Source organism: Haliaeetus leucocephalus, unplaced genomic scaffold, assembly GCF_000737465.1.
Source record: "Haliaeetus leucocephalus isolate CR32 unplaced genomic scaffold, Haliaeetus_leucocephalus-4.0 Scaffold154, whole genome shotgun sequence".
Classification (NCBI taxonomy): domain Eukaryota; kingdom Metazoa; phylum Chordata; class Aves; order Accipitriformes; family Accipitridae; genus Haliaeetus; species Haliaeetus leucocephalus.
Window position 1 is genome coordinate 680,975 of NW_010972590.1, and position 14,540 is coordinate 695,514.

The following is a 14,540-nucleotide window of genomic DNA, read 5'->3' on the forward strand; positions in this document are numbered from 1 at the left end:
CTTGATCACGGTAAGGTGGAGCCACCTCCTGTCCGGATAATAAACAACCTTTTAGTAACTATAAAGTTACTTAACTACAACCAATTCTTAACCACTGAAGTAAATGTTCTTTCAGCCTGACGGAATGCAGTCAACTCTCACTATAAACATTTCCTGTATATGAAGTCCAGAGTAACACATCTCATTGACAGAGGAGCTATACTTGACCTGCACAACACCAGATAAACAACTACACTGGCACGGGGACTACAAGATAAGCCATACACTTGGCTTCAGGTTATAAAAAACAAAGAAAGGTAAAACCAACTAGGACTACTAAACTGATGTAGTTTGGTTGCCTTTGGATAAAGTCCAAGCGCATTCCAATCTGCATCTGAGTTGCAGTTGGCAAACCCATCTGAGCTGCTCTCCCTTTCTACAGTACCTTGAGGGGAAAAAGATGTCCCTTTTGGTTCTCATGCTCAGTAGCTGGTAAACCCCTTAACAGTACATGAACTGACACCGTTAATTTATACACGCACATAGACAAGATTAACGTGTGACTTGTTACTAACTCCTGGTGAGGGCTACATAAAACAGTATTCAAACAACTTCAGTCTGATAGTGAGGTAACAGTGAACAGCCTTCAAACTGGACTTGAATAATTCGATCATAGAAGACATAATAAAGAGGAAGCTCCTCTCAGAGACAAAGTCTATTAAGTCAGTGAGCATCTCACTGGAGAAACATGAACTTTGGAGCCACCACAGAGATACTGTTATGAAAATTGCAGTGCTAAGAGGATATACAAGACAGTCACAGTAGCTAGAATTCCTAGGTGCCAGTTGTGCATTGTGGAGACACTAGAAAGCAGAGGATTAAGTAGGGGTAAGACATCAAGAAGTATGTGGTCACACTAGACAAAAAGTAGTTTAAAGTTTAACCAGTAGCACTGTTAAGAGGCTGAGGAATCTGTTCTCTCTTGCACTGCTTGGAGTTTTTTCAAGTCTTTTTATGAGAACTATAGCTTACATAATACTGCAGTTCATGGTAAAATTAATAACAAGGAGAAAAAGCAGGTCGGTGGGTTTGGGGGGTTTTGTTTTGTTTTTAGCTGGGACCTAAATTTCATGTTTCACTGACTTAGATACAGTAAGAAATTTAATACACCCACAGCCTTAAACTATTGCATGTACATATACCTTCTGCAAATACAGACAGACCATCACTCAAGTCGTTTTTGCAGTCATCTCCCCAACACAGCAGCATTACCAAGCTAATACAAGATAACACATTTAGCAGGACATGAAAAGGTCAATATACTTACAGGCAGGGAGCAGGAAAGGCAACGTGAAAGCTAAGGGAATGGTCTTTAAATGGTAACTCAAACTCTTAGAAAAACGGCAACATACTCAGTCTCAGAAATAAAATGGACCAAGTTATGGGACATTTTTCAGGCCTCATGAGAAAGGCTTAAAAACTTGAGAGACCTTGAGCTCCAGCTTACTAAGAGTTGGCAGCCTCAAACACATAAAACAAACAATACAAAATCACTACACTTCTGTGCACAAGACAAAGATTTTGAAATTTATGAACTAATAATTCTGTTTCTCATGGTAAAATCCACATTCCCCTTTCCTCCACTGTTTGTCAAACAGCTTTCCCACCCAGCTTTTTGGCAGCTAGACACATCACAAGAAACACTATTTTTATATACAAATTGCTCTATATTTCCCAAGAAATCATCTTTCCAGAGCAATGGAGCTAAAGGCTAAAATAAAAGACGCTGGTTCCAGGAAACTGACTCATAAATAGTAGTATCTTGATGAGTTCAATACAAATACATCAAGAATTTGTTCAACTACTGAAACTTAGACTAAAAAGGCAGAATGATAATAGGGTTCCCAATCTAAATTTTTCTGGTACAGTAAGTATGTGTTCCACTTCAGAAGGACTCCACATCTGTGCAATGGTATACCACATTGGTGTCACTGCAAACTGGAAAACTAGCAAGTTAGACACTGTACCAACAGTTATCTTTCAATGAAGAGTCCACAGAAACTTGCCGTTATTCTTTCTCTTCATTTCTAATTCCAGAAACTAGAAATGTCCTCTTTTAGATCATGTTCAGAATGACTGAAGCATAAAACCAGACTCACATTAAAAAAATTTTAAAAAAAGGGGGGGAGAAGGCTTTTTCACCTTCTTTTCACTAGTACAGTCTATTAGATATAATTCCTCATAAAAGTTCCATTGTATAAAAAGAAAAAGATTCTAAATTTACCATTTCCTTTCATTACTGCAACGCAAGTATTTTCCTATGGTCTTCTCCCTTATGTCCAGCAGAGGGTAGTAAAGGCACAGCTTTGTGAACTCCAAAAAAAGTTCATCCTCATTGCACATCAAGAAGTAGCGTGTAACGGAAGATTACCTTTTAATTAGAATTACACTACTCTTCATGGAAATCAGCTTAAGAAGTTTGCTGCCATCAAAAACTTAAGTACACATTTTCTAACTAAATGCCCATTAACACAAGGTACTCTGCACAGAAATTTAAATAAGACGTCTCCTGTGTTCATCTTCCCACAAAAGCCGAATTTCAATCTATAAGCTAAAAATTCCATGAAGACAGATAAAGAAATACAGGGCTAATTCATGAAAAATGTAAACGATTCTGTCTGGGGTGTACTACTTCAAGGTTTCTATATCTGAGTAGAGAGCCATCTCAAATACTGACATCATAGGCAAAAATATGAGTTGTATTTAACCACAGCTGAAAGTACAGGACTGGTTATCAGAACTTTATCCATGTTTCTAACGTGGGTAATACTTATTTTCATACACTGAGGAGTTTTAAATTGACAGCTAGAACACCACAGAACTTTGTGAGAGTAATACCAGGTGGGCAGAAACACAAGGAGAATTTGGCATGTTGGCACACAGTGAAAACTACCGCCCAGACTTTAGTGCCCTTCTTTAATGCCTCTTCCACAATGTATGGGAAGAATCTGGCAACTAAGAATGTGATCCACAGAACCTAGCATGCTAGTGAGGCAGCTGTTAAGGGAGAAAGGAGGAAATTCTACTGACAGCAATATGTTTAAATCCCAACAATCTCCAGGCTTCACAGAAGCACTTCTTTCTACTTGGGAATGCAGCATGCCCTTTTAAAAGGGCATAGTCCTTTCTTTCAAACACAATTAGAAGGGAAGATTGTGCTCATTTCCCCTCCTTTGTGCAATGCCTGTTCTTGAACACTCCCCCATTTCCTTCCCTTACAGCCTCCAAGACCAAAGCTCCAATAAGTGAGCTACAGAGGTGAAGAGCAGCTCATCTGGTCCCTTTGGTTGAGGTCTTTCCACTCTGTTTCAGCGTGAATGACAGATAATGCCTCTGCCTGATTGAGCTCCAGAAAGTTAAGAGAGGAAGAGGAATGACAAATTTATATATCAAAGAAAGGTTGCAACTAGATTTCACACTCTGTTAATACTAAACTGTTCCTCCATATATAATATTTTTCAGAGAGATTACGGGTGAGAGAGCAACTTAAAATAGATTTTATTAACCTGAATTTTTAACATCAGAGTCCCTGCAGCCTTTCATGACCACAGAAAAGGCAGAACAAATTTTGCTCCACAAATGGCGATGCAGAGTACTGGTACCCTGTAAGATGTATATGATGCTGTTGTCGCAAACTCTGGAGTTTGAGTCCGCTATCCAGTATGAAGTCTACAGTAATCAATGCTGCCTACAGTAATCAATGTTGAAAACTTAAAATATCTAGTGCTTTTGCTTCTTAAAGAATAAAGGTATTTTCAGAGATGCTCATTAGTTAATCTCTCCTTGACTTCAACTATAGAATGGGTAAGTTATTGTTGTAGACCCTTTCAGACATACACACAGCCAATTACTTTTGAGATAGCAAACTGAGATGCAAGCTGACTAAAGCATATGCATTGCTGTCTAACTTAGACTTTTTTTTTTATTCACAGGGATCCTGCTAATTTGCTTAAGCTTTCAAATGCAAGAGGTTTCATCACATACTTCCCTTAATCACTGCTTAAATAGCTATACTTAAAAAAAGTACCACAAGACTGATTATTCTGTAGTCTGAATATCTCACATACATTTTCTCACAACATTATTGAAAGATTCAATAAGTTTAAAGAATTTAATAAAAATTAAGCAGCAATGAAAATATCTTAGCTGATTGTGGTTAATAGATAGCATTCCCTGATAAAAATCATCTCCATGGCATAGCAGTTACACATTTTCTAGGAACTAAAAGCTTCCTTTTCAAATATACAGATAGTGAGTACACCCAATTACAATATTTAGAAAGACAAATCTCCTCCTCCTTTCAGCTCATGATGCCTATGTCAATATGTTAAAAGCCATGAAGGCACAAAAAAAGCCCTTGTTCAAGCTCTTGGAAGCAAAAATCTTTGTTTTTAAAAGGTCTACTGGAACTTCACAGTACGCAGCACTTTCCAACTGAAGGTAATTCTGCTTAGGCCAATATGTGCAGCTCACAATACCTGACAATAGATTTCCTGTAGATGTCTTTGAGGGCACAAAACTCTACCTTGTTGGTCAATAAGTCAGTGTTTTTAGCTGATGAGCTTTGTTCTTCCCTGAAGGAATTTTCTTTTGTACTTCATCTTTAATGCAGCACTCTACCTACCTAGGAATCGATGCTTTAAACACTTCTTTTGCCTTTAGGGAAAAAATAACAGAGAACAAGCATGGCTGAAAACTGTATGTCACTTATTCCTTTAAGGGCTCCCAATAACCCACAAGTGTCAATTCTTTAGAATTCAGTGTAGAAAATATTTAAAGATGCCTTTGGTGGAAAACTTACATCAGGATAAAGAATCATCTGGTCACCATGCTCTTCTGCAGTGACAAATGTTCTACCAAGAAAGTCTTGGTCCAGACTATACATACAGATAATATCGTTAATACAAAGCCTATCACTGAACAGAATGTTGAAATTTAGGAGAGAACTAGCAGTTTAACAAAAGGACACATTTACAAGATATTAAAGACTTGAGACTTCTCAGCAATGGGTGTCACTCAACAGACAGGCAAACTAAAACTATCTGTGGGATTTAAGTCTAGATAGGAAGAGGCTGCCATAACACCACTGTGATCTTCCAGTATGCTATTCTTTCTACCTAGCACAACATCTAGTGACTTTCTCAGCTCCAGTAGATTCTCCATTGCAAAATCACTAATTCTCAAAATCTGTTCTTAAGCAAAAAAGATAGGAAGATAGACAAATTAAGAGGTTAGGGAAAATGTACACAGTTCCTAAAGTAAAGTTAGCCTTGTTTTCATGCTTACATAAACCTTTTCCCATCTGCTGTTCAAACACCAGTCTCAAGTCAGGCACACAGTGTAAGTGGCATTCATCAGTTCAGCCTCTTCTGCGAAACAGATGTTCAACATTTTGTTAATCCAGTATACAGAATTCACAGCCTAAGTGGGATGTTCCATCCCTCAAAAATGAACTTGCTCAGAGTGTCAGTGCTGTTGAGACTAATAGCAATAATCAAAAAACCTTACTTCAAGTTCTTTTTTAAGTCGCTCCTCTCGTTCAGCACTATATTCAAGCTCGTTGGCCTGGCGCCTCAGCAGCTCAGTACAATCATTGTGTTCCACCTCCATATCTTTCATTTTCTTGCACATATTTTGCAATGCGTTATTCTGCTCCTAAAAATAATAAAGCATTAGAAGATGCTTTTACTAAGCTAAAAAATTATAGTAAAAAGTTCAAAAGAGGAATATTTTGTGAATGGAGACTGCATCAGAACAGGTTATTAAAATCCAATGTGTTAGCACATGTCAACAGAACAATTTACCCAACAGCAGACATGCTCTTCATTCCCCACCAGGTAAAATGTGTTGGTTCAAAAATCACTATGAACATGACCTTCTGCGGTAATACTAATCAGAGCCAATTCCCCACAGGAAATCTTACCCTCTAAAGAGTACAAGGCTGCTCTTCCAATCTCTTCTCTCTTCCAGCTCAACAGGAATGATGGAGGGGTAAACAGTTAAGTGCATTTGACGAAATGATAACATAGGGACAGTTGCTCTATTTTGTTCTGGTTTTAATTGTTAGAACTTGAAATTGAATCTGACATTTTTAGAAATAGTTACTCCCGTAGACTAAATAATGTCCATTTCTGCTCTTCTGAGAAAGACTTTCTTCCATCTAGAAACTTAATTACTTTAAAAATATCTACATGAACTCTGAAGTTCTCAGTAGAATAAAATAATCAAGCTGCTCCCCACTTCAATTTCTGCATTCAGAAGTTGAACCAAGCTACAGGCTGGGATAATTACTAACACTACAGGATTCAGCAGCTCTGTGGAGTCACTGCTACAAAAATCCACATTCACACCACACCAGGCTCAGAGGAAAGTAGCCAAATAATGAACCCCCAGTAGTCTAGTGTATACGTAAGCTGGAGATCCCAGAAGTTTCAAAAAGAAAAGCTTTGGTCTAGTGGACAGGAATAAGCTTTTCTGTAACTAGCATCAGAAACAAGCTATAAATCCAGTGATTTAGTTGGAGGACCTTTGGAGACCCAATTTGTTAAAATTACTTTCTGTGTAAAATACAGAAAGATTACAATAAGTCCTCCTGTTCATTTACTCCTTTTCAATATCATGGCAAGAGACATTTTATGAAAATAAACCAGCTGGTCTGCAATTCTGCTATTATTTTTACATCACATAATCTTATTCCTAGAAATTACTAATCATAAGGCATCTGCAGAGCAGGGAGGAGGAGAAGAAATTGAATTATTCATATAGAATGATTCTTCAGAAGACTGAAGTCTGACAGAACCACGTTTATACATTAAGATCAAAGAAATACTAGTCTTTTCCAAAGTTTGGAAAACAAATTTTAGAAGTTCCTCCAGATTTACGGTAGAAAGTTTTGGCCACTCAGACATTACACTAAGGGAATTATGACTCTTCTACAGTGCTAAGTGTTACCAATTAGTAACTGAAAAATTAAGTTTATTTTCTCTTTTCTTTCATGCGCAGGCACTATCGCTTGATTTTTTTGGCATCCTCTGAAAAGATAACAAGGACCATGTATGTGAAACAAATGTGAAGAAAAAAATGGGAACTTCAGTAAATCAATGTATTGCAAAAATAGTATTCCTGGATATGGACCAAATTTAAGCTAATCCTCTAACTTTGCCTGTAATATAAAGCCAATGCACAGGTTTCTTCCCATCAGCATGCTAAAAAAAATTTTTAATCATTTTTATATAAATACACAATTACTCCCACTCTCTCCACACTGGAAAGATACAGGGATATTTATCTCCTCAGGTATATCTTCCAGGTATTAACAAAAGTGAGCTGGAAAAAGGCCACATGAAATAAGTAATACATAGTTTGCTGGAAAATACTACATCAAGACTTAAACAAATTTTATACTGGAATAGTAGTTAACATTAATCAGACTAAAATTGACAGGAATACATCAAGCTTGTTACACAAGTCAATATGAGTTGTAGGATGGATTTCAGAATCTTAAAGAAGCCTCCAAACTTTTCAGACTTGGTATGAAACTGGGCAAGACTATCCCAGCAGTCACCTGGACTTAGAAGGTTCAAAGAGAAACCTACTTCACCATGTAAAAAAAAAAAAAAAAAAAATATATATATATATATATATACACACACACATGTATACCTGCATGTCATATACACACTTACTCTCTCTATATATTTGCTTATGAAAAACGTGGCTGATTTTTTTTTAAAAAGTGGGTATAAACAACATGATTTCACAAGTAGTCTAAGGAAAAATGGAGTGCTTCTGTGAAGGACTATTATATTCTGACTAACCACAAGGTGATGCTATTGCACTTGCTATTGAACTCTACGGCTCATGAAGTGGATGGCATGCTAAGCACACCCAATTGAGCACACTGCAAACCTGCTAGAAAGCAGAGAGGATTACTTTCTCTCCTTATCTTAGAGACACATTTCAACAGGTTAAGCTGACTTCATTTCCATGCCTACCTCAGCATTTTCATAGCCAAGTTCAGAACTACAGTTCATGAAGTGCAGCTTTTCCAATGAGGATTTGCATACATACTTAGAATCTCATTTCTATGTACATATTAAGGCCAAAATTGAATTCACTTTACGTAGCTTTCATTTCATAACTCAAAATAACTATAAAAGTTATTTAAAACAGGTGTGTAAATACACAATGCAGAAGACTGGAACACATTTGAAGTCATAATTTATAAACCCAGATTCTTCTGATATTTATTCCAAGATTAAATCAATTAAGCTTCCAAGCAACAACTAAGGCAGCCGAGTCCATATTTAACATTTATTTATGTTTTTTTTTAATTTGCTGGAATTTCATAACTATAGATAAAACCTATAACTAGGGTGATGGGCAGGGAAACAGCTACAAAAGCAAAGTGGGAAAATGGAACAATTTTACTACTGAAAGCAGGTTAGGAGTTGACACCTAGTAGTGAATCATGTTTCCCTTAAGAGTGGACAATCTTCTAGCTTTAATTTACCAACCAAACACCTGCCTCTGCAGATCACCTTTACTTCTGAATATGCATCCATTGACAGAGAACACTATGTCCCAAGTAATCCACTGTTCCTTCAATCTGAGGCCAAACATGACTTGAGAGCGTGTAACTCTCCAACATTGCATTTTTTATACAGTATTAAACTCACTGAATGTGGCTTCTACAAAACACTGTATAGAACAGAAGATGAGTCCATTCCAAATCCTCCTCAACCTAACTCAGCCTATTGTCAGCCAGAACTCAGAGCCAAAGCTGCACTCTTAGCCTACTTCACCTGGCAACTTAAAAAAAATAGCTTTCTTCATAGCCTATACCTAACCCTTTTTTAAGCATCAACTTTGAATGAAAACTGCATCATGTTTCTGTAGGTTTGAGGACCTTAGGGTGTCACCTGTCCATCAACTCCTATGTTTTTCTCTGAAGCCTTCTCCTTCCCTGGCTTTCTCTTTTTCTTTTTTTTTTTTTTTTTGTTTTGTTTACCTATTCCTTTATAGTTCTCCTATCTGTTCCTTCAAAGCACTGTTCAACGTATCCACAAAATTACTGGGGAGAGGAAGGAACTTACTTTTTGTCCTTTCAGAGAAGATCCAGTTCAGTGGGATCCTTCTCCACCATCAGGGCTACTGGTCATTAAGGTAACAACAGAGTACAACTCCTTCTGCAGCCCATGCACAGAAACACTACATATCCACACACTACCTGATTTCTACTTCAGGTCTCATTATTGCACCTCTCTTTCCAGCTCTTGCCTTCAAACAAACAGCTGAAGAGTCAGTACACAGTACTTTTGGAATACACGTAATTAAGGGATTCTCTCTACCCTGTTTTTTTAAGAGCTGCTCCAACAAGTGCCATATAGCATCTGACCAACAGCACCATGATGTAGTACAACAGGTAGGTTGGCCATCAAACTGCCAGGTAAGCACTGTTTTGTGTCATTTGGGAAGACTGCTTGGCACTGTCTCGGCCTGTCCCAGGCTTGGAGTTGACCAGGCAGGAAGAAAGTAGGGCTAATTTTCTACTGCTTAACCAATGCCCAGACCAACTGAGACAAGTCTGCCACATCTGAAGAGGAGCTATAAAAGAAGAAAATAGCAATATTGAAAAAGAAAAAGTCTTGCTGAAGAGAGTCAATCTCTTAGTAGCACTCTGTTCTCTGCGTATGTCATGCATATGACTAAATGGCTATCAGCCTTAACAGAGCCTCTGCACTACACTTCTTTAAAAGCATAAAGGATAACTATAGCTGAATACATTCTTGATTTTCCTCAGATGGTATTATTATATTGCTAAGATATTAGGTAATTCAGTTGTCAATTAAAAAGTTTAAAATTATTAAATTATAGTTGTGAATTGTCTGTGCCCTGTGGAGCCGGTAAAAATTGGGTATGTTAACTCAGCACTTCCACGCCATAATACTGCTAGATTTCTTTGAAACTTAATTCAGTTTTGAATAGCTTGACTATATAAAAAAGTGTAAAAAGAATTTTGTATTTTTATTATTTTTTACACATTTAACACCTAAGGGATTTATGCATACCAGTGCAACTCAACTTTGAAAATTACTTATATCATGAAATACAATGAAATTAGTTATCTGAAGAATAAAAACCCTCAGTCTAAAACAGATAATAAGGCCATCTCTTAGTATTAGATGATTTCTTCCTAACCAAACGGCAAAATTTCCAACAACAGTCATTTTTCATATGTGGCATGGAGCGAATAATGTACATTGCACAGCTGGAAATGCCATCACCACTATTTTGAGTTCCCTGACAGTGTGTAGTGTCTGTATTATACACATGATTTTGGTGTTTACAGGCTATTAGATGTCAGACTGGGGGAGATAAGAGGCAAATGGAGTCAGAAGCTAGGTGTTGGGTGCCCCCAGTTTTACTAACTCAGCTTTGCACAACAGTGCAAATGGGCCTCACTACCACTGGTAACTCGGTTTAGGTGTTTACCATGAAAATCAGCCACAACATATTCCATCAAAGCAAGAAATACTGTGACACAGTAAGTGTAACTTTATAAAGCTATATTCTTCAGAAGTATTCTGCAGTGTTTAGGTATTTGGGGGATTTTTTTTCCCTAAACCAGAACAACCCCAACCCACCACACACTTTGCACCAGAAAAGTTCCAGCCATCATCTCATGCAACTTTTCAACTATTAAAATATCATACCTGCAAAACACTTTCTAGTTTGGTTCTTTCCTTAAGAAGCAATTCATATTCACTGTTGCAAGTTTTGCGGATATCATCCTTCTCACTTGCAAGTCTTTGCTGTTGTTCTTTCCACTTCTGCTGAGCAATATGAAACATTTTCTCACTCTCTGCCACTTTCTGCTGAAGTTTTTCATTCAATACTGTTTATAGAAAAAGAGGAAGAAGACATGTAGCACTGCAAAGCATATTCAGAAAAAAAAAGGTGTAATGATTGTCAATTTTTCTGTGTATTGTGATATCTTGTGGAACATTGCAACATTAACACTTTGAGCACCAGAGAGCACGACCTTCACTACAAAGAAACAATCAAATTTTGTGGTCCTATAGCACCTTTCACACAAGGACACAGGAATGCTTTAGAGCTTTTTATAAATTAAAACTCTTCTCCTCTGGGAAGAATAAAAACTTGAGGCAACTCTTTCATGTGAGGTCTCTACAGCATGGAGGACTTAATTTCAGATTTCTACAATATTTGGCCAGCTTATTTGCCAATGTTTATTTGATGTAGGTATTAGTCTGTATCAATTAATTTTGAGCTCAGTTTAAGTGACAGTAAAGATAGGCACCTGCCCCATGAAAGGGACTATAGGAAAACCTAAGGCAGGTTGGGCTAGTGAGCAAAGACTTAACTTTTCCAAGGAAATTTACTGATGCTCAAGAGATGTAAATCTTCAGCACATTAAATGCCTTGAGAGAGGGGAACACTGTATATACTTTTCTGTGAAAGCTTAAATGCTGCAGAAAGCTTCATTACCTATGCCTATTTATTTAAGCAGTTTGACCAGCAACTTTGCTTTATTTTACATACTAGCTTTCAGATGCAAGTACTTTATATCGGCTTTTCATTTTGCTGAGTACAGCTACCTACATCGGCATTTAAGTGATCACCACTTTCTAACAGATTTTTATTTCAAATTCATGCCAGTTTTCTGAAGTTTCTTCCCTGTTGGAGAAGGATAAAATGAACAGAAGAGGCACATTAAGATGACATAAATCAGTGGACACAATGATGGGAAAGGACTGTCAGACAGCAGAAAGTTAAGCCTCAGTGAGAACAGCAGAAAAACAATTTGGAGGAAATACTGAAGAGGCCTAGCTACAAATAAGGCCTTCTGACCAAGAAGCTAAGTCAGGGTCACATCAAAGCACCAAATGAGGTGACATGTGACATGGGAAAACAAGCAGTAAGTTATAAACTGCAAAATAATTGAGAAGCAACACCATGATTATTTAACTTCTTTGGCACCTGTCACAGGAGAAAAAAAAGAAAAAAACATTTTGAGAAATTTCAACCAATGTAACAGTTAACAGACTTCTAATTCCCGATTCTGGTATTGAAAGAAACTAACACACACAGACACACACACACACACACATTTAGGAAAACATCCCACTGCAAAACCTATCCTACCCCCTTTTCGTTCTCCAGTCCCATCACCGCATGGTAGCCCAGTCCCTTCAGGAAGGTGCCAGGCAGCACAGCAGACTGGGCTCACTGTGCTGCGGGTCCTCCATCAGCAACAGTCCCTTCCGAGTCCTGCCTCCTGGTGCCTGCATGGGCAGTCACTACTTCGGCCCGGCCCCAGCCCCTGCTCAGACTGCTGCTCTGCTCCCGTCTCTCCTGCTGTTTCTCTTCTTCTTTTTCTCTTCCTCTTGGCATTTACCACCCTTTCTGAAACACATTTTGGCAGAGGCACCAGGTACTCTCCAGTGGGTGGTTTGGTGCGCAGTGCTGGGTGGGTTTGCCCGCTGCGGAGCTGGCCAGGACCAGCTCTGGGCAGGCCCAGACCTCTTCGCTCCCACACAGGTTGCCCCACAGACCCACACCTACCAATGACACCTGCCAGCTGGGCCCAATACAGCGGCCAATGAGTTTGCTGAATAATAAAGTGAATCACAAAATGAAAATTAAAGTATTTTAGAATAAACACACACACACACACAGTTCCTAAACTGGCAAGCAAACTAGCAGTAAAGTGAGCATACACAGGATGAAACATAGCTTTCCTCTAAGTGAGAAACTAGCAGTTCAAGTCTTCAGCTTGCAATCACAAGAGAATTTCCAAAGGGAAAAAAAATGCCTTCTTCCAGTTTGCAATCCAAAAAAAAAAAAAAAACCCCAAACAAAAAAAAAACTAAAAAAAACCCCCAAAAAAACAAAAAAACCCCCAAAATCTTATGTGTTCTCCAAATGAGTGAAAAGTTCAGCTTTCTAATTATCTTAAAAAACACCTGGTTCTTTAAGTATTTGTAAGTTTCTTCAACGCATAAAATCTCCACAAGGAGCACTCTTCATGGAACATTAATGGTTCAGCACACTCACAAATACATCTCCTACACTAGACTACAAAAGTACCATACTTACTTAAGTAATTAAAAATGCACCTCACTTACTTGTAAGAATAAGAAATCTCTCTCTGCTGAGGAAGAACAAGGAAATCTGAGTTTCTGAATACAAAACTAGTAGGGAAAAAAGGTCTAGGTAAAAACCTTCCCTTCCACATACTACTGTCATAACATACATGTTCCATTACCTACAAAAAGAGAAATAAGGATGATAAGAAGAAAAGAAACCAGACATGAGCAATGACAACAATTGAAACCTTTGGAAAGATGAAACAAAGCAGCAGCATGATGAGAACCTCTGGAAAAAACTTCTTGGAAATAGTGCAAACAAATGAACAGGAATGGACTTTTTTTCTCCCTGAAATAGAAAAGAAGAACTGCTGGGCATAGTGACAACCAGGATGTGGAGACAGCCACCACAATTACAATTCTGTCCAAGGACAGCAGTGAAACAGGGAACAACAGAAGGTAAAAGGCAAGAGGAAAGAGCATTGATAGGTTTAGCAGGTTAGTTTTAATTCACACGTGCAACAGCAGGAGTTTTGTAAACTCCTATGAGTTTACAAAAGCAGATGGATAAGAGACGGGAAAGCTAAGAGCGATCCAAGAAAAACAACAATAACTAGAAAATTTAATTAAGTCACTGCTTCTCACTTGTCTTCCTGACTTGGAACTCACTTAGTCTTTGTTCCATGTTTGCTTTTTTTGAAACTTACCTTGCAGTTCCACAAGTTTGGTTTTTGCATCACTTAATTCCTCTTCTGCAGCATATGTTTTCAGACGAGCATCTTTTCTGGCAATTGCCAGTTCATACTCCAGACTTTGTCGAAGAGCCTCTCCTTTCTCAATTTCCGACCGTAATTTCACTAGCTGGCTTTCACAGTTGGACAGCTAGAAAACAAATTGTTTCAGAAAACTGGCAACAATGGTCCTCTGAAAAAATGCACGTTACAGAAATATACCTACAGAATATTTTAAAAGATATTTTGAATTGCATTTACAGCTGCCTTCTTATTCCACTTGAATTTGAAATATAGTCTTGGAAATGCACACTTATGCAGATTTTAAGTACTTCTACTGGTTTTTATGCAAACTGTTCCTATTCCTTGTTGTGGTTTAACCCCAGCCTGCAACTAAGCACCACATAAATGCTTGCTCACCCCCCAGTCAGTGGGATGGGGGAGAGAATCAGGAAAAAAAAAGTAAAACTCATGGTTGAGATAAAGACAGTTTAATAGAACAGAAAGGAAGAAAATAATAATAGTGATGATAATAATAATAATAAAGTGACAATAATAACAATAATAAAAGAATTGGAATATACAAGACAAGTGATGCACAATGCAATTGCTCGCCACTTGCCAACTGATGCCCAGTTAGTTCCCGAGCAGTGATCTG

General features: G+C 37.9%; 1 protein-coding gene across 1 annotated transcript in view; it reads right to left on the bottom strand.

The window, feature by feature from the left end:
• The window catches only part of CCDC171 (coiled-coil domain containing 171), a 139,947-nt gene that overhangs the window by 117,218 nt on the left and 8,189 nt on the right, over positions 1-14,540 (bottom strand). Inside the window, exons 3-5 of the mRNA XM_010562090.1 lie at positions 13,859-14,033; positions 10,755-10,936; positions 5,548-5,694 (exon numbers count right to left, since the gene is read on the bottom strand). Coding sequence (XP_010560392.1) covers positions 5,548-5,694; positions 10,755-10,936; positions 13,859-14,033 — 504 coding nt within the window. The remainder of the gene's footprint in view (positions 1-5,547; positions 5,695-10,754; positions 10,937-13,858; positions 14,034-14,540) is intronic.